Source organism: Rhinolophus sinicus, chromosome 3, assembly GCF_057876585.1.
Source record: "Rhinolophus sinicus isolate RSI-liver-muscle chromosome 3, RSI-T2T, whole genome shotgun sequence".
Classification (NCBI taxonomy): Eukaryota; Metazoa; Chordata; class Mammalia; order Chiroptera; family Rhinolophidae; genus Rhinolophus; species Rhinolophus sinicus.
Genome location: NC_142503.1, coordinates 92,185,731 through 92,211,396, shown reverse-complemented (window position 1 = coordinate 92,211,396; position 25,666 = coordinate 92,185,731). Strand labels below are relative to the sequence as shown.

Here is a 25,666-nt window from a genome sequence, read left to right as displayed (position 1 = left end):
CGATTGGCACTCCCGGGCGCTGTGTCCCCCCGCACGTGGGGCGGGGGTGGGGGTGAATGAAGTGGAAGCGATTACCCCGCCCCCGCGTTTACCTTCCCCTCCCCGCGCGGCCCGCCCCCTCGGGCTCCCAGTCTGGCGCCCGCCGGCTGCCCGCTGCACCCGACCCTGGCGTCCGACTCCCCGGAACCAGGAGCCCGCGTCGCGGACCGGCGATGGCCAAGCGCAGCTCGCTGTCCATCCGCATCGTGGAGGGGAAGAACCTACCGGCCAAGGACATGTGAGCGCGGCCGGGTCTGGGAGCCTCAACTTTACTGGGAGGGGCGCTGCCCCTAACGCCTGACCTTTCCGGGGTCCACACGGCCCGCCCACAAGTAGAGCAGGCGAGGGTGTGGCGAGTGTGGCCGCAGTGGGAGACGAGCAGGAAAATGGGGACAGATTTGCTTCGAGCGCCAGACAGGGTGACAGGGAAGGGACAGGGACTAGGGAGGGGGCGGGGATCTGGAAGGGGGTCCTAATGAGTCGGGAGGGAGTGAACCGCGGCTCTAGGGGGGAACGGGCCTTGATAGGAAAGGAGCTGGATTTGGGAGCGACACCGCAGGGAAGACGTCTGAATCAAATACGGTCCCTGCTGTCTCGGTCGACTGCCAGGGGTGTGGCTGGAGGGGGTAGAGGTGCTCCCCTAGAAATGAGGGTCTTCCTCAGCATTTCCTGAACTCTTAGTACCTGGGAGTGTTCACCTGAAACCGGCTGGGACCCAGGGGCTGACCCAGGGCGTCCTGCTGTGAAGAGTGGACTTATAGGTGGGGAGGCCAGGTCTGGTGCAAGATGGGGTGGCTGGGGAGTAGCTGTTGCTTGTGCCCTCAGCTGTACCTGAGCCATCACCTTTAATCCTCACAAACACCCAGCAAGGCAGTTCTCACCGTAACATTTCCTGGAGGAGGCAACAGAAGCTCAGAGATGAGAACCTGCTGGCTGCAAGTGCAGAGCAAGGTCTTGGGTGTAGTGCTCTTAACAGGTGCTGGCATCTAGGGTTTTTCCTGGTCCCTGGCCAGATTTGAGGAGATTTCAGGAGTCTCAGGTCCCACCTTTCTCAGTAGGTCCCAGAGCTGAGCTGCCCCATTTGATCTCTGGCTCCCTTGTATGCAGACTTAGGTCCTAATTCTCTGTCCCTGAAGCCTCAGTTTCCCTTCTGTAAACTGGAGGTCGAAATCTCTCTCAGATATCAGTGGTGGAAAACACAAAGCTTGAGGGGCGCTGACTGCCTGGAGGATGGGGCAGAGGAAAGGGAGCCCTGAGGCAGCACAGGGTCCAAAGTCTGCTGGGCTGGAGCTTCCTCACACCCAGGCTCTTAGCGGGCTCCTGGATGCAGAGAGGTGGTTAGATGGGGGGTGGGGGACAGCAGGAGGATGGGGTGAGGGCGTCTCTCCCAGGGACAGTGGTCTCTGTAAATTTCCCAGCAGCGCCTTGCAAGGAGCAGTGCCAGTTCAAGGCCCCCTGGGCCTGGTGAGGCGGGGCTCAGCAGTTGCCATGGCAATGGGTGAGGGAGGAGTGGGTGGCCATCTCAAGGTGGGTTTCTGTGCATAGAGGGAGGTGGGGCGGGAGGTCGGGTTACGGTTTCTGCGGTGGGAAAGCAGATGAGCTCTGAGAAGGGCCTCAGCCTCCAGGCCCAGCCTCTAAGCACCCCCTACACTGGCGCTGGTAACTAGGTCAGTTTGGCCTCCTCTGGCTGGTGGCTGCTGGGAGGAGCAGCCCCTCCGTCTGTCGCCTCCCTCCCCATGCCTGCAGGGCTTGCCCTAGTGACTGGCTCCAGGCTCTCACCAGCCTAGGGAGGTGAAGCTGTGGGCTGTGCCTACCTGGCAGCCAAGGTGCCTGGGTCCAGCTCTCCCCAGCCCTGCCTCTGCACAGCTGAGGGATTCTGGGCAAGGTGCCCCAAGTCCTGTCTGTTCTGTCTTCCAAATCTCTTTCCTTGTCCTGCCCCCCTGCCTGCCCTATTCACCTCCCCTCATCTCCTTTCCTTTGCTTTTCCCATAGTTGCTGCAGTACACAGGTCTAACCTGTCAAATGTCTTTTAAATTGAGCTGTGATCCCCACTCCAGCCCCTCACATCTGGGGTACTGTCCTTCACGGCTTTGCTTCTGCAAGTGTTTGGGGCCTTCTGCTTTCAAGCATTCCCCTTCAGAGCCTTCCAGAAAACTCCTATTCATCCTTCAGGACCCCTCTCAAACTTGTCCTCTTCAGGGCTTTTCCTGTTGCTGTGGTGCAGGGTTCATCACCCCTGTTCCGTGCACTGCAGCACTTTGGGTTAGCTGGAGTTAGGACAGAGCCCTGGTAGCAATTGTTCCTTCCTGGGCTGCCGGTGCCTCGTGACTGTGAGGGTAGGAACCATGACTCATTCGTCCTGACATTCCTGGTGCCCCAAGGGACACCTGGTCCATAGTAGGGAAGAATAAGCGGTATTGAGGACCTTCCCATTTGATCTTCTTATTAGCCCTATAGGTAAAAACGCTTAGTTTGCAGGTGGGGAGAAAGGCTCAGGATGTGGAAGTTTACTAAGGCCACACAGGTAGGTACAGAAGCCAGATTCAAACCCACTTTGCTGCTAACAGGCAGCAAAATCCTAGGAGGACCGAGGTTGCAAGCTTGCTGTGGGGCTCAGTGCGGAGAGCCTTGAAAATGCCGTGTAAAGCATTTGGCTCCAGGATGGTGGGGATTTGGATCACAGGGAGCCCTCACTGAGTGCTGGAGGCAGGGGTGGTGGTGAGCCTGCCTCAATGTGCCCCATCAGCCTCCAGCCTGTCTCCTGAAGCGGCATCCCTTCTAGCCAGGGCTTGCACACTTCTGAGGACAGGGAGCTCACTATCTCTCATAGTGGCCCATCTTGATTGAGATAGCTCTGAGGAGGGAAGCCCTTCTCACACAGCTGCCACCTGCCTCCACTTCCACTCCTGGGTTTTTAGTTCTCTTAAGGGCACAGAGCACAGCTGTGCTCCCTGTCACTGACAGCTCTCAGAGCCCACCTGTTCCTGTCATGCTCTCTCCCACTGTGTTCCATCCTTGGGTGCCTGGGTCAGCCAGACAGGAGCTGAGTCTCACGGTGACCGGTGTCCCACTGGCTCCCATGCCCAGTGGCCCTGGGGACGGCCCTGGGGCTATTTCGGGGTTTGCGCTGATCCTTCCCTTTCCACAAACTGGAAACTGCCAAGGCCCTAAATATAGAGGCCCCACAAGAAGCCAGGCTGGGCCAGTGCCTGCAAGTGGCTTGGGGAAGGAGAAGTGGGAGAGGGGACCAGGCCAGGGGCTTCACTAGGGCAGAGGGCACTGGGCAGCACACAGGTCCCAGCAGGTAGCCAGGGACCATGGTTGGGCCCACGTCCTTAACCTTGCTTCAGCCTCATCTCGACACGGTCCCCTCCATACCCCTTGATCCAGCCACCCAATGCACTGCTGCCCTTGCACACAGGGTCTGTTCTCCCTCCGGGCCTTTGTCCATCTCCGTGACCCTGCCAGCAACGTGAATCGTTCATTCACGATTCATCCACTGAGTAGGAGCTGTGTAGTGGGGCAGTGCTGGGCTCACAGGAATACATAAGAGGTTCCCTGCCCCCAGGAAACCCCAGGGGCCCCCAGGGCAGGAGGAAGAAGCAGGACAGAGGGGGCCCAATAGTGGGGAGCAGACCACACTGACCTCTCCCTCGTTCCTCTGAGTTCCCTGTTCAAATACACGGTGCAGCTCCTGGGCCCTGCCTCCCAGGTGCTGGGGTCCCCTGGCTGTGGGGTGGTAGGATGCAGGCTGGGATGTTCCCAAGGGGCTCTCTGCAAGAGGGGGATCTTGAATGATGGAGGAGGGGTTGCAGGCAGAGGAGCAGGAGTCTCAGGCAGGGCTAACACACTGACTAAACGCTTCATGGGCTGGCCCTCACCTGTGCCTGACCGAGGGCAGCTCCCCTGGGAACTGGCATGACAACCTCCGCTTTACAAGTGGGGAAGCTGAGTCTTGGCAGACATTTTCCGTTCGTGTCAGGAGAGCCTTGGGACATGTTTGTCTGAGTGGCTTCCTCTGCCAGAAGAGCCCTTTTTCAGAAGGGAAGTGGAGGTTGGAATTACCCAACCTCCAACACACAAATGCACTTCCTTTATATGGACGCCAGGCCAGGCCTGCAGAGCACTTCTGGAGATAGCCGTCATCCCAGTCCTGGCCCTGGGCCTGGCGGGGGCTGCCCTTAGCTCCAGGAGTCCCCCACCAGCCTGAGACAGGTGGGCCTGGGCAGTCTGGCTTTGCCTTCATTCCCTGGGTTTCCCCTTCATTCCCACGTGGCCGAGCGCTGGAGGGCAGACGGTTACATTCGTTCTTGCTCACCCGTTCATTCAGCGCTCACAGGAAGCTGCCTTTGCTGCTGCTTGTGCTAGGCCCTGGGACAGAAGTGGTCCCCACCCCCAGGTCGCGCAGTCAGGTCTGGGAGGCAGCTGGCAGGACATCACTAGCTGTACTGGAATGGCGGGAGACCTACTGGAAAGGGGGCAGGCAGTGGGGTCCCAGGGGAGACCTTACTCCCTGTCTCAGGGACGAGGAAGGCTCTTAGAGGAGAGGCTGAGGCTGGGAGGGCATCCAGGCAGGAGCAAGAGGAGGAGCAAAGGCTCAGGAGAGAATAAGGGGCTGCCTGTGCTCTTGAGGGAAGGGTGTCGGAAGCCGGCCTGCGGCTATTGTGACTGTTGTTTCTTTGCTCCCTGAGGAGGGGCAGGGGGAGGGCAGGGAGCTGGGGTGGAGGTTCCTGCCTATCCCTTACCACCCCCTGCTGGACTGGGGGTGAGGGCACACGTTTTGGTAGGGGTGGATGGGTGGGGAGAGCCTTTGGGCCCCCGCCCAGGACCGGGTGCCTCAGCCTTGACTGTCTGTTTCTTGAGGTCACTGAGAGCTCTGGCAGCAGGTGGGGAGCCTGCTGGGAGGCCCCGCCCTGGACCCTACCTGCAGCCTCTGCCTGACAGCCCCTCCGCTTGCCTGTCTGTCTTGCAGCACCGGCAGCAGTGACCCCTACTGCATCGTGAAGGTGGACAATGAGCCCATCATCAGGTAGCACCCCACCCCCGGGACCGAGGATGGGTGAGATGGGCTCCCTCCCTGAGCATACTGCACCCCCCTAACACACACCTCAGAGGGGTGTCAAATGTGTATGGAGAGGGCATCTAATCCCCTGGTCCCCTACCTGGCCCTGACACAACCGCTAGGAGGTGAGAAAGACTGTCCTGGCCTGTAGCTCTTTCTGCTAATTACTGACCTTAAGGCCACCCAGGGATTATCTGCTGTGGACCTGGTGCTTTTCCAGGGGCCTCTCACTGACTGTTCTTCACAGTCTTGACGGTCCCCAGGAGGGACAGGTGATGATGATAAGTGCTGTCTCCACCAGGCCCTGTACTAAATGAGTCCAGCCCGTTTACTACCTACAGTGAGCTACACATTACATCCGTAAACCTCATCTATGGATGAGGGAACTGAAGCTCGGAGAGACTAAGTAACTTGCCCAAGGTCATGTGCTTACTAAGTAGCAAAGCCACACTGGAACCCAGGTCTGGCTCACCCCGAAGCCTGAGCGCCTTCTCCCTTCCCTTGCTCTGACTCAGAGATCCCTCTCAGAGAGTCCCACAGTGGCTGTCCCCCAGGAAAACGGTTCCTTTCCAGGCTGGGGGTCCCCAACCTGTACCCAGAAGGCCCCTCCCTTTCTCCGTGAGCGCCACAGACCTGGGCAGGGTTTTTGCTGTCGCATCCCCTCCCTCACTCAGGCTTCTGCCTCAAAATTCATGGCCAGAGGCGCTCCCCTATTCTGTGTCGGTGAGCTGAGTGCCCACTGCTGACCAATAGCCAAGGCTGCCCGACTCACAGTTCTTCCCACCTACAGGCAGGACCCCAGGCTTTTCCCAGATTCTCTCCAAACCTGCGACACTAAGGGGGGATAGGGGCATGATGGCTCTGATTGTGTCAATGACAGACAGGGAAGCTGAGGTCCCACAGTTCAAGTACATATCCCAGAAGTGGTTGGGGTCAAGGTGATCCCCTCAGCCTTCATCAGGTTCTTTGCGGGGGGGGGGGGGGGGGGGGGGGGGGCTTCAGCTTCCCCTCCCCCACATCCCTGCTGAGTCCCGTGAGCTGAAGGCTCTGATCCGCGGGAGCGTGGCCAGAACTGGGTGAGGCCCTGCCCAGACGAGAGGTCTCAGGGTCAGCCCTGGACCTTGGCTCCCAGGCCCCCCACGCAGACTGTTGGGCTCCAGAGTAGGCTTGGCGGTCTCCCTGCCTCCACCCTCAGTGAGTCCATTCAGCATCAGGAGCTAGGGAGTCCTGCTATGTGACCTGAGCTGCTGCCGTCCGTGGTCTCAATTTCCCCAAATGTGAAATGGCCTGACTGATGCAACCCTGTGCCCCAGCCAGGACAGAGAGGATGACCAGGAGGGAGTGATTGATAGTGGTGGTGATGGTGTCTGGGACAAGGAAATCGTCAAACAGCAAAGCAGTTGTTCCCGGGAGTGGAGGAGGATGTGGGGAACAGCCCCCCTTGCCCCAGCCTGTGGCCTGTGGGTGACCTGGACTGATGCTGAGGGCCCTCTCCCGTAGGACAGCCACAGTGTGGAAGACCCTGTGCCCCTTCTGGGGTGAGGAGTACCAGGTACACCTGCCCCCCACCTTCCACACGGTGGCGTTCTACGTCATGGATGAGGACGCGCTCAGGTCGGTGGCTCCCATGCTTCTTGGGGACCTGCACCCGCCATCTGCCCCTCTCTGGCCCATTTCACTACTGGGACTGCTGGTCACCCTGCATCCCCTTTATAGCCTGGAGGGAGGGGGAGTCCAGGAGGGTGTGGAAGGGTGCAGGTGTGTGTGTGTGTGTGTGCATGTGTGTGTGTGAGGATTCCCTGTGCTTGTACCGCGTGTGCGTGTGTGGGAATACACAGCATGTGTGAGCATGGGATGTGTGCTAGGAAATGGGCATGCGGAGAGCATGAGCTTGGCATGTATGTGGGTCCACGGGTCAGTACATGTGCAGCAACACGTCACATGCGCAAGGGTCATGGGTCTTGCCCTGAGAGGCCCCTGGAGGTGACTTGAGTGTCAGCCTCCCTGCTCCCCACAGGGACCCTAAATAGGGTGGGAGGGGTTTCCTGGGCTCCCTGGAGAGCCCTGCCCAGCTCTGGCTCCCTCTCCACCCTCCAGCCGGGATGACATGATCGGGAAGGTCTGCCTTACCAGGGACACCTTGGCCGCTCACCCTAAGGGTAAGATCTCTGCGAGGGAGCACACAGCCCACTGCTGCTTCCCCTCCCATGGTCCCCTCCTCAATCCCTTCACTATTCTGTCCAGCCCCCAGCCTTCCCCTCTCTCAGAGACTCTTCCTCTGAGAAGAGGAAGGGGCCTCCTCGTGCGCTATTGCTGAGATGTAGGGACCCCTCCTCCCAATCCGGCTGGCTCCTCTATTCCCCCTGGGGGCTGGGCACCAGTGCCACTCGGTCCTAAGTCTGAGGGATCAGCCAGGATCTGGGTTAGACTGGAGAGCCCCTTGGATGGTTCCTGGGATGCTGGCATTGCTTTGAGGGGTCGGCCCTGCCCCAGCCTTGCTGTGTGACCTGGGGCAGGTGCTGCCTTCTCTGAGCTGAGTCCGTATCTCCCCTGAGGGTTCAGACCAGGAGCTCTTTGATGCTTCAGACTGTGCTAGCCTAAGCCCCTGTGACCCTCATTGGGCCTCCCTGGCACACACCTGCTCCTATGTGTGATATTGGGGCAGGGATGCGGGGCGGTGGGGACTTTGCTGACTCCTGGAGCTGTGTGGCCCCTGCCAGGCCAGAGGCCTCTCCCGCCCAAGGCCCCAGCCAGCCCCTTGGGGTCTAGTGGCCCCAATGATGCCATCCTCTTGTTGCTTCCCCATTGGGACTTAAGCCTTCCTTCCATCAGCCCTAGGTATAAGCCACTGTCCCCGTTTTAAGATGGGGAAACTGAGGGCAGTGGGCAGTGCCATGCTGAGTTAGGGTCAAGGCCACCAAATGCAGCATGGGCACAGGGGTCACAGACTTCAATTCCAATCTAGGCCCTTCCAGCTGCTGTTACTCAGCTTCTGAGCCTCAGTTTGCCCATCTGTCTGTCACTGGGGACAATAGCCCATGCCTCACAGGAACTTTGAGGGGATTAAGAAGGGGCCACCTGGTGCCTGGTGTGGCTGAGGGGGAAGGGAAGGGAAGAGCCAGGCCACTGGCTCACCTGCAGCCTCACAGGTTTCAGTGGGTGGGCCCACCTGACGGAGGTCGATCCTGATGAGGAGGTACAGGGCGAGATCCACCTTCGGCTGGAGGTGGTGCCAGGAACCCGGGCCTGCCGGCTGCGCTGCTCCGTGCTGGAGGCCAGGTGAGATGTCGGGGGCTAGGGAGCAGGGCAGTGGGCCCCACGAAACTAGAGAAACCCACTGTGGGTGCTGAGCCTTCCCTCCCTGCATCCACTTCCTGGCCTTGTGCCTCCTTCCATCACAGCCCACTCGGGCAGAGGGGAGAGGTTGCCCTGGCTTGAGGATGTTTCCTGGATGACCCCTCTCAGAAGGGTATGACTCTTTGGGGAAGGGAGAATCTAATTGGTGGAATTTAAGGCATCATAGCGCAGTGGGGTAGTGGGTGAGGGGGGACCCTGAACTCTGATCACACAGCCCCAGTGCCAAGACTGACCTTCCCTCGGGTTTAACATCAATATGCAGTTGGCCTAATACTTGGTGTGGTGGTGGCCGTGAGAGGAGTTGCTGAAAATCTCCAATGGGAAGGGTGGGCTTCTCAGGGGGACAGGGACTTGGGTGGGAAGGTGGGCCTGAGTCACCTGTGACATGGACCCCCGCCCCTCCCCCAGGGTAATGTGAGCTGCAAGCTCCACTCCCGTCTAGGCCTCAGTATGTGTCACTCTCCTCCACAGGGTCCTTGCCTGCCTCTGGGGCAGGAGGGGGGCCCCTAGCCTCTGCCTGCTGCCCACGGGCGGACACTAGCCAGCCAGCAGCTGTGGGAGCATGCCCTCCCCCCCCCCCCCCGCGGGGTGGTTGGTCTCTCTGGGAGGAAGAGCTCTCCTGAAAATGAAGACTGTGACTCTCCTGGCTTTATGTATTGTCCTGGGACTGGAATGTGGAAGAGGCATAGCCAGATGGAAAATGGTAGAACTTGGGTGGAGTCACAGTCCACCCTCACGCTCATTCTGTCACACGCCATTCATCCTCTGCTCACCCCCTTACTCCTTCCTCAGCCTCGCTGGCACCAGCCTCTTTGTGGCGTGAGCGCACACATGTTCACACACATGCACACACACTCACACATGTTGGGTGGCTGGGCCAGCCTGGCCTCCTCTTAGCAAGTCCCTGGATGGGGGAGTGGTCTATTCAGGTCTCTTTATAGAGTGTGGGGGACTCATCCCCCATTGTCCTCGACTCAGACCCCTGCTGGAATTCTGAGAGTGCCCAAGAAGCTGCCTTTGCTGTAGAGGCAGAAAGAACATGTTCCTCTCATCTTTCTGGGCAGATTCTCAAGGCCGAGCTCTGGAATTCTGTTAGACGGTTCTGAGGAAGAAAGAAAAGCAGGCAGGAGAGACTTAAAACTTAAAATATAGAAGCGAGCAGAAAATAACATGTATAGCAAATGGAGAGGGGTGGGCTTTGTTCTTCCACAAAGCTTCTAAGCTGGGGGTGCTGGGACCAGATTTTGGCTTTGTAACGGGCTATCTGTGGAGAGAGCACGATCAATCAGGGCTGCTCCCCAAGACCCCCCTCAAATAGGGGGATAAGGCAGGGCAGGCTTTCTAGAAGCTCATTACCTCATGGGGATTGTCTTTTCCGTTTTACTGATGAGGTAACCAAGGCTCAGATGGCCCCTGCTCAGCGCTGCCCTGGGAACAAAAGGGGGGCCCACGGCCTGCACTGCTCCACAGCTGCACTTCCCGCCCTCTGCCAGAGGAGGGGCAGCAGCTGGTCTGCAGTGGCCTCCTCAGGAGGAGCCATGGCCTTGCCCTTGGTGGATCCTGGGCCTGGTGTGGGGGCCACGTGGGGGCCCATGTGGTGATCACTGTGGAAATTAGGGTCTAGAAAAGGGAGGGATGTGTACACAGTCACCCAGCTCACCAGGGACAGGATGAACTCAAGCCTTTCCAGCCTGGTGTGGTTACCCCATAGCTGGGCCAGCTTGGGTGACAGTGGATGTTTCTCTTCCCCTCCAGGGACCTAGCCCCCAAGGACCGGAATGGTGCCTCTGACCCCTTTGTCCGTGTGCGCTACAATGGCCGAACTCAGGAGACCTCGGTGAGGAGGCCGGTGGGCTGGAGAGTGAGCTGGGAGGCTCAGGGACCCATCCAGGCTCCTCACTGCCTCGCCACCTCCTCACTACCATATTGCCCCGAAAATAAGACCTAACCAGAAAATAAGCCCTAGCATGATTGTTCAGGATGACACCCCCTGAACATAAGTAAGTCCTAATGCATCTTTTGGAGCAAAAATTAATATAAGACCCGGTCTTATTTTCGGAGAAACACAGTATCACCTGGGTGGTTAGACTGGGAATGCCATCTTACAGAAAAGGCTGAAAAAAGCAGGGCCGTCTCTCTGAGGATGCATAGCGGGTCCCGGTCCTTTTGGCGCCAGCCCCTGCAGCCTCAGCTGAGTTTCACTCCTGGCCAGGCTAGGTCCAGACAACCTGCGTAGCCCATCAGCTGCCCCCGCTGCTTTCCTCACCTCTGAGAAACAGGGTGGTGGGCTCAGCCCTGCATGGGCAGGCATGGAGACCTGGGTTCTTAGTGCAAACTCGTACCTTTTTGCTTTGTGGCTTTGGACAAGTGCCTTACTCACTCTGGGCATCAATTTCCCCACTTGAGAAATGTGTGGGGGCTTAGACAGGAAGTTTTTTACCTCTGCTATTGCAGAGCTTCTGCCTGGACCCAGGGGAGGAGTCTGCTTCCGGGGCCCTGCAGGGAACACAAGGGAGCTGTTTGGAGTGGCGCTGCCTTTGGCTGGGGAGCCCCTAGAGTCAGAATCCCCCCCCCCCCTTTCTGGGCAGATCGTGAAGAAATCATGCTACCCACGTTGGAACGAGACGTTCGAGTTTGAAGTGGAGGAGGGAGCCCCGGAGGCACTGTGTGTGGAGGCCTGGGACTGGGACCTTGTCAGCCGCAATGACTTCCTGGGCAAAGTGAGCCCCTGCCACCTTCAGCCCAGGCCTCCCTTCCTGTCAGCCCATACCTCCAGCTTCCCCAGAGGGACCCGGGACTCCCCAGCACCAGCAACTACCCCTGCCTGCCACTCGTGCTCATGGACCCTCATGGCAAGAAAAAGGCCTGAGTGGTCCCAGCATGGTCCCCCCATCTCTGCCCTGCCCCCAGGTGGTGTTTAATGTCCACAGACTGGGGGCGGCCCAACAGGAGGAGGGCTGGTTCCGACTGCAGCCGGACCAGTCCAAGAGTCGGCAGGAAGAGTGAGTGCTTGGGACTTGGTGGCTGGGCTGGCGGATCTGGGCCCAGGCAGGCTGCGAGTTGGCTACAGCAGGCAGGCAAGAGGATGCAGCCCCAGGTCTCTTCCAGCCCCTGCCCACCAGGCCAGGATCCTTCTCTGTCCAGGGTGGATCCTGCCTCCTCTCCCTTCCCACAGGCCTGGACTCAGCTCTCCTCTGAGCACCTCCTGCTTTCCACCTTCTGGAAGTTTCTGGAACAAGCCTTCACACCCTTTCCCTTTAAGGGTTTCTCTGCAGACCTCAGACTAGAATTCATGTTCCCAGAGCTCTGAGTCAGTGTCCCTGTACCATAGCTATGACTTGCCCCAAAATTCTTGGGGAGTAGGGTTGCCTGATAAAATACACAACATCCACTTAAAACTGAAATTCAGATAAACAATAATTTTTTAGTGTAAGTATGTCCATGAAATATTTGAGACAAGCTTACACTGAAAAATTCAAATTTAACTGGGTGCCTTGTATTTTTATTTTGCTAAATCTGGCAGTTCTATCTAGGAAGCCCTCTGGCCTCCTTGCCCACTCCTCAGCCCGGAAATGGAGGCTCAGCAGTGCACCCCATCTCGGATGGTTCAGCTCTGTCTCTCAGCAGAAGGCCCCAAACCCTTATCACCACCCTTAGCAGGGCAGGGGCAGGGCAGACAGCTGTGTCCAGCACCAGGGTGATTTTGTCTTGATGGCTTCTGCTGCGTGGGAGGCAGTATGCCAAGCAGCATCACTCGTGAACTGTGCAGCTATGTTGTGGGCAGCAGGGCCTTAGATATTGTTAAGCCTTGGTTGGTGCCCTCACCAGGAGGGGTCAGAGCACCAGAGGCTGGGAATTAGATCTAACGTGCAAGTTGCTTAACCCGATCGAGCCTCAGTTTCCCCTGGCAGAGGGTTGGAGGTTTTTTCCCAGTCTAAAGTGTATACATGAAGGAGGTCGTCTCTGGGAGTTTACAGACTTGAGGCTGGAGAGCCCAACGTGTCCACATGGGTCAAGCTCAGAGTCCACAGGCATCTAGGGGTGGAGTTTCCATGAGTCTGGGGCAGGAAGGGCTTTCCAAACAGAAAAGAGTTTGGGCAAAGAATGGGAGGTGGGGCAGTGAAGGGAACCAAGGTGGAGGATGTCAACAGAGAAACTGTGAGGCTGGCTCCAAGAAGGGAAGATGGAGGCAGTGGGGAGGGGGCATGGGTCTCTGGTGGAGAGGTCATAGGCTGCCCGTTCCAGGGGCAACCTGGGCTCCTTGCAGCTGGAGGTGCGGTTGCGGGACGAGACGGTGCTGCCCTCTGGCTGCTACCAGCCCTTGGTGCAGCTGCTGTGCCGTGAGGTGAAACTGGGCATCCAGGTGAGGGGGCCCCCTGGGGGAAGGTGGGAGGGTCCATCCTCCCTGTCCATCTAAACCCACTCTAAAGAGCAAAACGCCGTTTTCAGGATAAGGAACTAGCTAGTGCCCAGGGATGTTTGCTATTTCTTGGGAAAGCGCCCCCACCCTCCCCATGGTCCTCTGAGGTCCTCAGAGTGAAAGATTTGGGTTTCTTGATATATCCTGGAGCCCTGCCTCTCCTTGCTGCCTCCTGCAGGGCCCAGGACAGCTGATCCCACTCATCGAAGAAATGACCAGCACTGAGTGCCGCCAGGAAGTGGCCACCAACCTGCTCAAGCTCTTCCTAGGGCAGGGACTGGCCAAAGAATTTCTGGACCTGCTATTCCAGCTGGAGCTGGGTCGCACCAGTGAGGCCTGGGAGGGAGTGGCCTGTCTGAAGGCGTGGTGGAGAAGGGAGCTGGGAACTGGGAGCCAGGGACTTTAGAGATACCGGGAGAGGAGAAACCCGGGAGGCCCTCCTGTAGGAGGAGGATGCGTCTGATTAGGAGGAGAAGGGTCAGGTTAGGACGCAAGGAAAACAGCAAAAGGCAGAGGTGGGGCAGTGGGTTGGGAGGTGGCAACGAGGCTCTTTACTGAGGCGCCAGCATAGAACCCCAGGGTCCTCTGCCTTCCTCTCCAAAGCCTTGTTCCTTTCCCAGCCTCCTACCCACTAGAACCTCTGATTGTAGGTGAGGCCAACACCTTGTTCCGGAGCAACTCTCTGGCGTCAAAGTCCATGGAGTCTTTTCTGAAGGTGAGGTTGGATGGTATATTGTTTTTATTTTATAGCTGAGGAAACAGGTTCAGAGAGGCCAAGAGACAAGAGTTGGAACTTAAATTCAAATCTTCTGTATCCATGTCCGGGCCCGTTAAGACTGAGAATTAGTTCTGTGAGTTCGTTCATTGAGTCATTGAGTCATTCACTGTCATTCATTCATTGAGTTCATTCATTCATTCATTTATGTAGCAGCAGTTTGTTGAGCCGCATTCCTTGTGTGCCTGGCCCCTCCTGAGCGGATACATCAGGCAGATGGTGCACGGGGTGACTGGGAGGCCAGCTGCTGGGCGCTGGCGGGCAGCTGGAGGTGGGAGACAGGACCAATGCGGCTCGTGTTGGCCCTCAGGTGGCTGGGATGCGGTATCTGCACGGTGTCCTGGGACCCATCATCGACAGGATATTTGAGGAGAAGAAGTATGTGGAGCTGGACCCCAGCAAAGTAGAGGTCAAGGATGTAGGGTGAGACTGGGCGTGATCCCTGGGGACACAGCCGGGTGGGAGGGGGTGGGGGGTGCGACGATGTCTGCAGGTGTATTAGTTTTTCTGCCTGGGTCTACCTTTTGTCTACCTGCCCACCTGTGTGTGATTTCTGTGTCCGTCTGGGCTGATACCTTTCTGTGCCTGTATCTCTGGATGCTCTGTCTGAGTCGCATATGCGGGCAGTGACTGCGACCCTCTCTGGGGATATGCCCCGTGCCCCATCCGTCCCACGCAGGTGTTCCGGGCTGCACCGACCGCAGACCGAAGCTGAGCTGCTGGAGCAGAGCGCACAGACACTACGCGCCCATCTGGGGGCGCTGCTAAGCGCTCTCTGTCGCTCGGTTCGTGCTTGTCCAGCTGTGGTCCGCGCCACCTTCCGCCAGCTCTTCCGGCGTGTGCGTGAGCGTTTTCCCAGCGCCCAGCACCAGGTGCGCCCTCTGCAGGCGGGGCTGAGCGAGGGAAGAAAGTGGTGGGGGAAGGGAGTTGTGGGGCTCCAGGACTCTGTAGAGAGGGACGGTGGTGGTGGGGTTGTAGCTGAGAGCAATAAGAGGGGTGCAGGGTCATGAGGAGAGACGGGTGACAGCACCAAAGGGGAGGGGGCCATCAGGAGCTGAGGCCTGGGGGAGTCCAGCTCACTGCTCTCCTGTACCCTTCCAGGACGTGCCATTCATCGCTGTCACCAGCTTCCTGTGTCTGCGCTTTTTCTCTCCTGCCATCATGGCACCCAAGCTCTTCCACTTGCGGGAGCGGCACGCGGACGCCCGCACCAGCCGCACTCTGCTCCTGCTGGCCAAGGTGTGGCTGTAGGCACCGGCGGTGATATCCAGCTGGGTGCTGAGCAGGGGTTCTTGCCTGGACTGCAGTGTGTTCCCAACTGGCTCCAGGAAGGCCTGTGACTAGGCTACTAATACTCTCAAGTGGCACTGCACTTCACAGTTTACAAAGCTTTGTCATGGTCACCCAATCTCACGGATAAGGGAACAGGTCTGCAAGGGGAAGGAGGATGCCCAAGGCCACATAGCCTGTTGGTGATGTATCCTGGGTCTTTCAACCCAAGATCTTACTCTCAGGCTGTGCCTGTCTGCTGGGCACCGGCCTGGGGCCAGCGTACCCGGTGGGGCAGAGCCTGATACAGTGTTTCCCCGAAAATAAGACCTACTATAATATAAGACCTGGTATAATGTAATGTAATATAACATACTGGGTGTTATATTAATTTTTGCTCCAAAAGACACATTAGAGCTGATTGTTTGGCTAGGTCTTATTTTCGGGGAAACATGGTATCAGACTTTCAGAGGAAGTTCTGTAGGTTGGGCTTTGGTAGTCTCAACCGTCAGGTCCCCAAATGCCTCAAACTCTGTGATCTATTCACCCCTGAATAGATCTATTCATCCAGTGGGGATGGAGTGGGCCCATGAGCAGAGCAAACTGCTTCTGCCTCCATTTCTACAGCGGGAGTAGCACAGACTTGGCAGGGGGTGGATTTCACCGACAGGGCACCCAATCCAGCAGAACCTGGCCCTTCCTGCTGTCATCTTCAGGCAGTCCAGAATGTTGGCAACATGGACACGCCTGCTTCCAGGGCCAAGGAGGCTTGGATGGAGCCGCTGCAGCCCACCGTGCATCAGGGCGTGGCCCAGCTGAAGGACTTCATCACCAAGCTAGTGGACATTGAGGAGAAGGAGGGTGAGTGGTTCCAGTGAGGACCCAGTCTCTTGTTTGCATTTGTCCCGCCCCCTGTTCTGTGGCCCCACCCACCTCTGTGCCTCTGGCTGTGCCCCGTCCCCTAATCACCTTTGCCCCGCCCCCTGCTCCATGGCCCAGCCCACCCGTTTGTGCCTTTGGAAGCTCCGCCCACAGCCTGCTGTAGATGTTTGCTCCACCCCCGACCCACCCTCACCACCACCACCGCCCCAGCTCACATATCATCCTACCTACCCTGCCTGGCAGAGTTGGACTTGCAGAGGGCGCTGAGCTTGCAGGCAACACCAGTGAAGGAGGGGCCACTCTTCATCCACAGGACCAAGGGCAAGGGTCCCCTCATGTCCTCCTCTTTCAAGAAGCTCTACTTCTTCCTGACCACTGAGGCCCTCAGCTTTGCCAAGACGCCCAGCTCCAAGGTGGGTAAGGAGGGAGGCAGGCAAGTGGGGCTCGGAAGGGTTGTAACACCCTAGGACACCTGTCCCTTCCTCAGAGCCAATCCCAGGGTCCACCAGGATCAGAGAAGAAAACCAGGCAGGGCTAACTTTCTGGCGTCAGTCACATGAGGAGGAAACTCCTCTGCAGAGGAGTACATGGGGCAGGCAGCGGCTGTAGTGTCCAGCCCTGGCTTTTTTGTCAGGTGCATGAGTGGGGTAGGGGGCTGCGGGTGCTCCTGCGAGAACAGGGAAGCAGGGGCTGAGAGGACTCCTGGGTTCTAGCCTTGTGTACCTAGGGGAAGTGTCTCAACCTTTCTGAACCTTGGTGCTTTGGCCTGTAAATTCAGGATAATGCTTCTTATCAGATTGTTGAGGATTAGATGAGATAATATCAGAATGCAGAGCCAGGGCCTGGCACAGAGCAAGACCTAGAATAATGATATTGCTGAAAACACTGTGTTCTCTGGGCTGGCTTCCTGTGAGCACTCTTCTCCAAAGAAGGGCTTATCGGATACTTGCTGGATGGACCTGTTGACCCCTAGCCGGGCCAATCCAACCCCTAGCTAGCTAGGCTCTGGAGATGGTCTGCCAGCGGTGCCCAACCTAGCCCTGTGCACCTTGGGGGTAGAAAGGGGTGAAGGAGCTCCCTGGGGTAAGCCCTGAGTTCAGGCCTCCCACTTTCCAGCTTCTTTTGCTCTGGGCAGCTGCCTAGCCTTTGGGTCCCCTCAGCTTTTCTGTAGCCTCAGCAAAGCCTGGCTACCTGGCAGGGCCCTCCCTTGCTCTGCTCTGGACCCCATTCCATCTCTGAGCATTGAGCTTGCCCTTCTGTGGACAAATCTTGTGTGTCACCCCACTGCCTCTTTTCTGCCCCCTGTCTAGCAGGCACACCCAAGCATGGTCAGCACATCTTCTGGGCTGTCCTCTCTGGGTTGTCTTCAGGAGGTCCCACCCTGAAATGGCTCAGACATTCGTCCCCAGGGCTCTCCTCCAGGTTTTCCCACTCCCTCAAGAGATGGCATTGTCCCCTCTCTGCATGTCACTGAGGCCAGCAGGGGTGGTGGGCTTAGAAGCCAGGCTAGGGAGTGTGGGCATTATTCCGAGGGCCATGGGGACAGGTCGTTTGGATGAGGAGGGGCCCTGCTGAGTTCTGATGAGAGAGTATTCAAGAGGCAAGGAGAGCAGGGTCTGGGGGCTAGTATCATAGATTCAGCTTAAGCAGACTGAGGGCCCCTCAGGGACGTGGATATTTTTCATCCAGAGCTTCTCTCTGTCTCATTTGTATCTCATGAGGTTTGGTGATGACAGGAGTGGGGGAGGGGACAGGAGGTGGGATACGACTTTTAGAGCCTGGAAAATGTGAATTGGGATATTAATAACTGCAAAGGCATCGGGCCTGGTCCACAGCAGGCATTAACCTTCCAGCCTCAGGGAATGCTGGGCGTCCAGATACTTTTCCAAAACTTAGACCTCCCAGGACTGCTGGGAGCCCCCAAGAGGCCGGGCACTTGGTCACCATCTATTTTCCTTCTGTCCTGGCTGAGGTCACTCACAGAGCAGGCTCCTGGAGGGATAGGCACTGTGGGTCCCCCACACCAATCCCTGGTGCTGCAGAAGGGGAGACGGAGGCCCAGAGAGAGGAAATAGAGTGGCCCCAATTGGGACCCTGAGCCTTCCCATCCCCTGCCCTTCCAGAAATGTGCCCTCATCAAGCTAGCCAACATCCGGGCAGCAGAAAAGGTGGAAGAGAAGAGCTTTGGCAGCTCACACGTCATGCAGGTGATCTACACGGACGACGCAGGCAGGCCCCAGACCTCCTACCTGCAGTGTAAGGTGTGGCTGTGCAGAGGGGCACCCTTGGGGAGGGGTGCTGTGGGAATCCCTTGGATGTACTGGAATGAGGGGCGAGTGAGTCTCTCACACCCTTGTTACCCACAGCAGGCACAGCAGGGTGTGTGAGATCTGATGTGAGTGCAGTGTGTGTGTGTGTGTGTGTTCGTTCGTAGACCTACGTAGGCACCCAGGTAGGTCTGTGTGTGGGCTGGTGCATGGATGGTGTGTACCTGTGATTCGGAGCTTCGCTTGGAACATGTGGGAAACTGTATTTCCAGGTATCTGAGTTGGTGCCTGTGTGTTTATGGGTGTGTGGGTAGCAACGAATAATGATCACGTGTTTACACGTGTGTGGCTCTGGGTGTGTGCTGTCACATCCCCTTCTCATCTGTTCATGTATTAACTCATTCATTCCTTGATTTCAAAAATACTTATTGAGCACCTGGTAGGTTCCAGGCACTGTTCCAGGCGGTGGGGGTATGGAACAAAACAGAGTCCCTGCCCTAATGGATCTTAGATCCCAGGAAGAAGATAGACTGATGACGAATAAATATTTACAATGTCCAATGGCAAATAGTTCCTTTAAGGGAACCAAAGGAGACTAAGAGAGAGAGGGGACAGAGTGGGGGCAGGGAGCAGCAGAGGGGTGTGCTGTTTTACAAAGGGTGGTCAAGGAAGGCCTCTGAGAGATGGTATTTGAGCAGGGACAAGGTGAGGGATGGAGCATTTAGGGGAAGGACACATGGAGGAAGAATACAGGTAGGAAGGCTGGAGGGGGTTTGGCTTGTCTCCGGGGTGACTGTCCTGGGTAGGTGGTAGGAGGCCACAGACCCAGCTCATCCCCTCCCCACTTCGGCCTCCTGAACTCGGTTGGGTCAGAGTTCAGAACCACAGGGGAAACGTGGTGACAGCAGACTGTGGCATACAGTTGCCAGGTTGTGGACTGCCCAAGGGCATGGCCAAGGGGTCCGGTGGCAGCTGAAATCCAGCCCATGTCTGCTCACCAAGCCAGGTGCCCAGGCATGGGCTGCATCCATCGGGAAAAAAGGCAGCCTTTGCTGATTCATTCAAAGCTGCTCTGTGGACTGGCAGGGAATGTCTTTTCCTGAGTGGGATGGGCGCTTCAGGGAGGGAGGGCTTCCTGGAGGAGGCGACCTCAGATCAGTCCCCCCCTCACTGCCCCATCCCGGCCCCGGCAGTGTGTGAATGAGCTGAACCAGTGGTTGTCTGCACTGCGGAAGGTGAGCATCAACAACACTGGCCTCCTGGGCTCCTACCACCCTGGCGTCTTCCGAGGGGACAAGTGGAGCTGCTGCCACCAGAAGGACAAGACAGGTGGGAGTGGAGGCCTGGGCCCCGCTGCACTGCATCTGTCCACGGCAGGCAGCCTACTACTGGAGCTGTTGGGACCCTGGGCGTTGGGCACTAGAGGGATGGCACAGAGGAGCTTCTACTAGAATTTTCTGTGATGGCAGAAGTGTGTATATCCTCGCCATGAGCACAAGTGGCTGTTGAGCACTTGAAATGTGGCTAGTGCAGCTGAGGAAGTGTGTTTTATTGTTTTTTTAAATGTAATTTAATTTTAATTACATTTAAATACCCTTATTGAAGTGCAGCTAGAGTCATTGGAACCTGAGTCACCTGCTCTAGCCAAGCCCTAGATTTGAGGTTGAGCAGTGGGTAGGGATTGGCAGCTTTTCACAAGGGTGATGCTGGCTGGTTGGCCTTGCCCACAGCCTCTGGCTATACCCATCACAGCAGTAACCCTTGTCATCAGTGAAGTGGGCACTACGAGACAGAGCCTGGTAGCCCCAGTTTATGGAGAAGGAAACCAAGACTTATCAAGGGCAAGTGCCGCTGCCAAGGCCATAAAGCCAATAAGTGGCAGGGCCAGCTCATTCCAGGGCACAAACTCCTGCTGGTTTCCTCACCATGATCTTACGTTCTGGGTTGCTCCCTCGCAGGCAGGCACTTCCAGTAAGTGCTCCAGCTCCCAAACTTGTGCTCTGTGCAACTCCCACGCTCTGCAGTCATGTCCCCACTGCTCAGGAGTGAACCTGAAGGAAGAGCTGCTGTCCCCGGAGCATGGGGAGCCAGACTTCCCAGGCTGTGTTCCCAGCCTGGCCCTGTACAGGGAACCGAGTCCATCCATTTCCCTCTCTAGGCCTTGGTTTCCCTACCAGGAAGTTGGGTGTGAACTCTCATAGTGCCTGCTTGAAATTCTGCCTTCTCTCTGCCCCCAGATCTGGGCTGTGATAAGACCCGGTCACAGGTGACCCTGCAGGAGTGGAATGACCCTCTTGACCATGACCTGGAGGCCCAGCTCATCTACCGGCACCTGCTGGGCATGGAGGCTGCACTGCGGTGAGGCCTGTGCAGGGCAGTGAGTCCCACATGGGAGAGCTCGTGCAGCCCGGGAAATGTGCCAGGCGGGGTCCAGAGCTGGGGTCCCGGCTCAGAACTGCTCCACAGTGGCTGGTCACCTCCCTTCTAATCAGGCCCAGCGCCTTTCGGCCCTTGACAGCCACATCTGGGGAGGGACACCTGGATCTCTGCAACACGAAGCCAGCTCATGTTAGGATGAACGCCCCAAGGGCTGCGGAGGTCTAGGGTCGGGGCCATGGCTGCTTCCTTCCCTGCATTGACCCAGCCTCCCCATTTGCCTAGCCTTCCCCTGGTGCTCTGGGAGTGCAGGCATTGCCTTCAGCCAGCCTCTTGCTTAATTCAGTGGTTCTTAGCCCTTAGTTCTAGCATAGGAAAAACAGGATGCTTTTGAAAAACAACTTTAGAAAACAGGATGCCCAGGCCCTACCCCACTGACTCAATCTCTGGGGGTGGGGCCCAGCATGGGGATATTTTAAAGCGATCCAATGTTTCCTGAGCGCACTGCCTCCGTGGGCAGTTTTCTCTCCCACACCCCTACACGTGGGCCTACAGGGGTGGGGGCTGTCCTTGTTCTTCAACTAACTCGTCCAGGGTTTATTTCTTCAAAACCCTTCAAAACTCGTGCTATCAGACTAGACCCACCCACTTCCCTGTGAGTGGCAATCACCAGTGGCCTCCAGGTCACCCTGCAGCAATGTCCTTTCTGACAGTGTGGCCTTGTCTCCAGCTCCCTTGCTTGGTGACTTCATCCCTGTCCTTCGTTCCTGAGCCCCACACCTCCAGAGACCTACTCTTCCACCCACCTCACTCCTTACTCCCATGGCCACACCCCGGGACCTCTCATCCCTCATTTTTTAGGCTCCACTTGAATTTCACTTCATGTATAAACACGTAATATTCACAACCCCTTGAACCAAGTAGGCACTCTTATTACCCCCATTTAAGCCAGAAGCAGTGGAGCGAAGATTCAAACCCAAACCGCCTGGGGTTCAGGTGGGTCCCACTAACCAGTGTCCATGGTTCTAACCACACCCTGCCTTAAGAGACTCGCTGCCTCCGGGACCACTCGGCCATGCTCCCTCTCACCCCAGCTCACTTCCTCTGGTGCCGCAGACCTGCCTACCAGGACCTCTGATCCACTGACCCGACCTCTAGCTGTATTAGTTTCCTGTGGCTGCTGTAACAAATTACCACACACTTGGTGGCATGAGACAACACAGATTTATGCTCGTACAGTTACAGAGGTCAGAAGTCAGAAATCGGTCTCAGAGGGCTAAAAGCCAGCGGGGCTCATGGCCTCTTCTCCATCAGCAAAGTGCGTCACTCTCTCTCCGCCTACATCATCGCATTACTGACTTCCTCCTCGGACCACCTTGTCTCCTTTTATAAAGACCCTGTGATTACATTGGGTCCACTTGCTCACTTTCCCTCACCCCCTCCAGCTCCACGTCCCGCCTCTCAGCAAGTCCAGCCCCTCGGCTTTACCTACAGAATAAGGCCAGATCGGACCCCTTCTCACATTGACTCTGTGACTCCCTGTCTGAGCCACTCACATCTGCCACTGCAGGGATGACACAGGAGCCTCCTAATTGGCCATCCTGCCTGTACTCCTGCGTCGTGAGGATCTGCTCACCACACAGCTCCCAGAGATCTTCTCAAACATAACGCACATCACATCACTCCCCTGCTTACAACCCCTGATGGCTTCCCACAGACCTAAGTCCTTGCCGAGGGTACAGGGCCTGAGTGCCCTGGCTGACCTGGCCCTCAGCCTCATCGCCTGCTGCCGGGTCCTCTCCGTGCTGAGCTCGCCCAAGCTATCCTGGCCTTGCTGTCTCTGGGCCTCTCCACCCCCAGGGCCTTTGCACTTGCTGTGTCCTCTGCCTGAAGGTTCTTCCCCAGGTGTTCACTCACCTGATTCAGGCCTCTGTTCAAATACCACCTTGTGAGAGAGGCCTTCCCTGACCAGTGTTACCCTAGATCATTGGAACACACCAATACGTGCTATTTATTCATTTCTTGCCTGTCAACTACACGGAGCTCCCTGAGGGCAGGCCTGTGGTATTCACGGTTCTACTCCCAGTACTGAGAACAGTACCTGGCACATTCTAGCCCCTCAGTAAATGTGGAATAAGCCCATGAGTGGAGGCATAAGGCAATGACATTTGAGATGGTCTGTAAGGTTCAACAGCATCTCCCAGAGAGGGAAACGGAATGGCATCCTGGGTAATGGGGGCAGCATGAGAAAAGGTCAGGGTGACTGCACTGAGAGAAGCAGGAAAGCAGGCCAGGCAACCCCACAGGGCCAAGAAGGCATCTAGGAGGAGGAGCCTGTTAGACCATAGCAGAGGGCCACATCTCTCCAAAATGGATCAGGGAGACAGTCAAAAGAGTTGAGCCAAAATTCCTAAATAAGGGACTTCAAGTGTAGGTCCATGCAGCTGCTCGGCCTCCCTCCATGTGATGCACACAGGCTCATACCTGAGGGCCTGGGGGCCTTTGGTGAATCCCAGTTAGGAACCGTGCTTAAAATGTCAGTGTCTCCTATTCCCATAGGAAGGAAACTCACTCCATGGCCACTTAACATTAGGGAATTTTCAGGCCCCAGTTGGCTCTTTTCCCAAGGGCCCTCCAAAGCAGGAGTGGCATAGTTCAAGCTTGGTCTCCGAAGTGCCTTCTGCTGACCCACAGTTGGGGAGGGTAGGGAGGAGGAGGGAAAGCAGGAGGTGACCTGGGCCCATGTTTTTTCCCCAGAGATTAAAAGAGTTCCCCCCCCCCCCGCCCAGCCCCCAGGAGTCCCTTCCAGCTTAGGATGCCCACACTTGGTCACCCAGCCTTCCCAGCAAGGGCACCAGGAGCTCTCACTCTCTCCTCCCCGACAGGGAGAAGCATCGGGAGCTGAGTACCAGCACAGAAGCAGGCTCTGTGCCCACAGGCCCTGGCGAAGGTAGGTCCCTCCCATCTGGACTCTCAGGGTGGCCTGAGCCCCCTTCAGGGATGCTGTGTGTGGGGCTCCTGAGGCCCACTGCCAGCTGGTCTTGGAGACAGGCACTGGCAGGCGAGGCCCTGCCTGCTCTGCCCTCACTCTTCATCTGCCTCCAGCACTCGAGGACCCACTGGCCCAGATGCTGCAGGTTCTGCAGGACCTCCGGGAGGCCCATAGCCACAGCCCAGCCAGCTCTGCGCCCTTGGAGCCAAACCGCCTCCTGGAGCTACAGACGTGAGGTCTGCCCCACACTCCCTCGCCAAGCCCCCTGCCAGGTGCTTGGAGATCCGGGTGCACTCTTGGTCCTTCACCTCAGTTCCTCTCATTGGGGTGCAGGGCCTGAGTCTTTCCTGAGTTTGGGGAGTTTGGGAGGCCAGGGACCAGAGCGTCCAGACTTCAGGAACTGACAAGACTTGAGCCTGTCATTGTCCATGCAGAGTTTCTAGGGGACACAGGGGCGTCGGCTTCTCTGTGAGGCCTGGTTGCTCCCTGTGGGCCCTGCAGCCATCACCACCACTAGTCCAGACTCCCCAGGACCCTCCTCTCCTGCTCAGGATAGACCCAGCCGGAAACTATCACCAGGAATGGCCACACCAGGTGGACTGACACTTCCTTGGACTCAGAGAGGCGGGAGGGAACACGGGCCCCAGGAGACCCGGCCTGGACCTCAGCACCCACTTTACTCTCAGCCACCACCCCATCTGCTCCCTCACAGTGGCTGTGCCATGGGAGAGCGTCACGGTGCTCTATTGCCAACAATAAACCTGATGTGACTGCAGCTCTGGGGTCTCATGATGGGGGTCGGGAGGGAGTGGGCCCGGGAACCCCAAAGCCTGATGGTGGCGGGGGTGGGGGGCACCAGCATAGCCTCTCAGCATCCCTGTCTCTTCTTTGCTTCCCCATCTCCCAGGGGGGCCTCCCTTCTCCTTCCAGCTGCTCTCCCCACCTTGCCCCTGGTTCCCGTTCCTCCATCCCCCACAGGCTACAGAGCCTGACCTGGCTCACCAGCTGTTCTCTCCTTGCGGCCCCCGAACAGGCCCTTTTTCCAAGTGTCCTAAAGACTGCACAGTGTGTGTGGGGGGGTTCAGAACCTGGAATCACGTGGCCTGGCCCTGGCAAGCGTCCCTTATGCCAACCTCCTTAGCAAAAGCAAGGCTCCCTCTGGTCATCACCTCCCTGTCCTCATCCCGATCCATCTAGGTACACAGTAACCTCCAACATAATTAACAAGACTTGAGGGGCAGGGGCTTCCAGCACGTTCTTTGAATCTCATCCAACCAAGCTTCGAGCCTTGCCTGTGAAAACTAGGCCTAGCACAGTTCCCAAGGGCCCGGGTCACAGGCAGGCCCCCTGACACAGCTGACCAGCCAGGTCCTGGGGCAGGGCCATGTGGGCAGGCTGCACAGTGGGTTCTTTGAGAGATGGCAGAGAAAGCAAAGGGGGCATGAAGGAACAAGGGGCTGCCCCCTTCCCTCTACCCTATGGTGTTTGGGGCCATGGTGATCCTTTCTGGCCACAGCCTTGATGGGGCACAGTGTCCCCCCATAAGCAGCCCACCAACCCCCCCCTTGTATGTTCATTGCTTCTTGGTCATGATGCCACCATCTTATGGAACTTACGAGCCTCTTTGCAGGGCTAGGTACCCCCCCACACACACACACACCTGCCTTCTTAACCCAGGGCTGGGTCCAGGGCTGGAGGAGCCCCTGGTTCTCTGGCTACTTCTTTAGAGTCACACAAGTCCTTGTGCCTGTTGGATCTTCTTGGATTTCAAGGACTTCATAGGAAGTATGGACCCCACCGTCTCCTGAGCCCTAGTTCAGGGAGTGAAGGGGAAAGAGGTATGCCCTTGTTGACTGCAGCAAGTAGAATTCTGGATTTTAACTGCACGCATACAGCCACCCACTGGCAACACCCACCACGCTGTCCTCTGGTGGATCCCAGTGTGGACGTGGCCACTGCAGCCAGAAGGGGAATTCGAATGAGTAAGTGCCTGGTACTGCCTCCACCACTCATGGACCTCCCCCCCCAGATTCTCCTCTCAGGCTCCGAGCCCCGGATGCCACATTGTTTTTGGAAGCCACCTGGGAAAAAAGAGGGACAAAGGAGACTCCTGCCTGCCCATGGCACAGGAGGGTGCCGGAGGTCACACCTACCTGCCCAGGGATTCTATACCAACACCCCCCACCCTGGGATTGCCACGTCTGTTATTCACCCAGAGCCTGGGTCA

The 25,666-nt window shown here is 57.4% G+C and overlaps 1 protein-coding gene across 6 annotated transcripts; it reads left to right on the top strand.

Moving 5' to 3' along the window:
- RASA4B (RAS p21 protein activator 4B) lies at positions 1–24,214 on the top strand. Of its 6 annotated transcripts, none has more exons than XM_019752798.3 (21): positions 1–277; positions 5,012–5,068; positions 6,602–6,715; positions 7,199–7,260; positions 8,251–8,380; positions 10,214–10,295; positions 11,047–11,178; positions 11,369–11,460; positions 12,704–12,821; positions 13,057–13,207; positions 13,529–13,593; positions 13,964–14,076; positions 14,333–14,525; positions 14,755–14,892; positions 15,639–15,783; positions 16,048–16,217; positions 17,928–18,011; positions 19,265–19,400; positions 20,309–20,429; positions 23,333–23,397; positions 23,553–23,824. In XM_019752798.3, exons 1-21 carry the CDS (start codon positions 57–59, stop codon positions 23,672–23,674), a joined length of 2,511 nt encoding a protein of 836 aa, XP_019608357.3. In that variant the 5' UTR covers positions 1–56; the 3' UTR covers positions 23,675–23,824. The 6 variants fall into 6 exon arrangements, with proteins under 6 accessions (XP_019608357.3, XP_088652900.1, XP_074184502.2 ...); XM_088796774.1 differs by having other exon boundaries at positions 13,057–13,244; positions 13,482–13,593; positions 17,928–18,065; XM_074328401.2 differs by having other exon boundaries at positions 3–277; positions 17,928–18,065; positions 23,553–24,214.
- Positions 24,215–25,666: the final 1,452 nt, after the last annotated feature.

Excerpts from the sequence above, each read along its gene's own strand:
- RASA4B (XM_088796774.1), top strand. The coding sequence starts at position 57 with ATGAAGTGGAAGCGATTACCCCGCCCCCGCGTTTACCTTCCCCTCCCC. Across the intron at positions 11,461-12,703 it reads TCCAAGAGTCGGCAGGAAGA|GGGCAACCTGGGCTCCTTGC; the intron begins GTGAGTGCTTGG and ends TGCCCGTTCCAG. Across the intron at positions 14,077-14,332 it reads GTAGAGGTCAAGGATGTAGG|GTGTTCCGGGCTGCACCGAC; the intron begins GTGAGACTGGGC and ends CGTCCCACGCAG.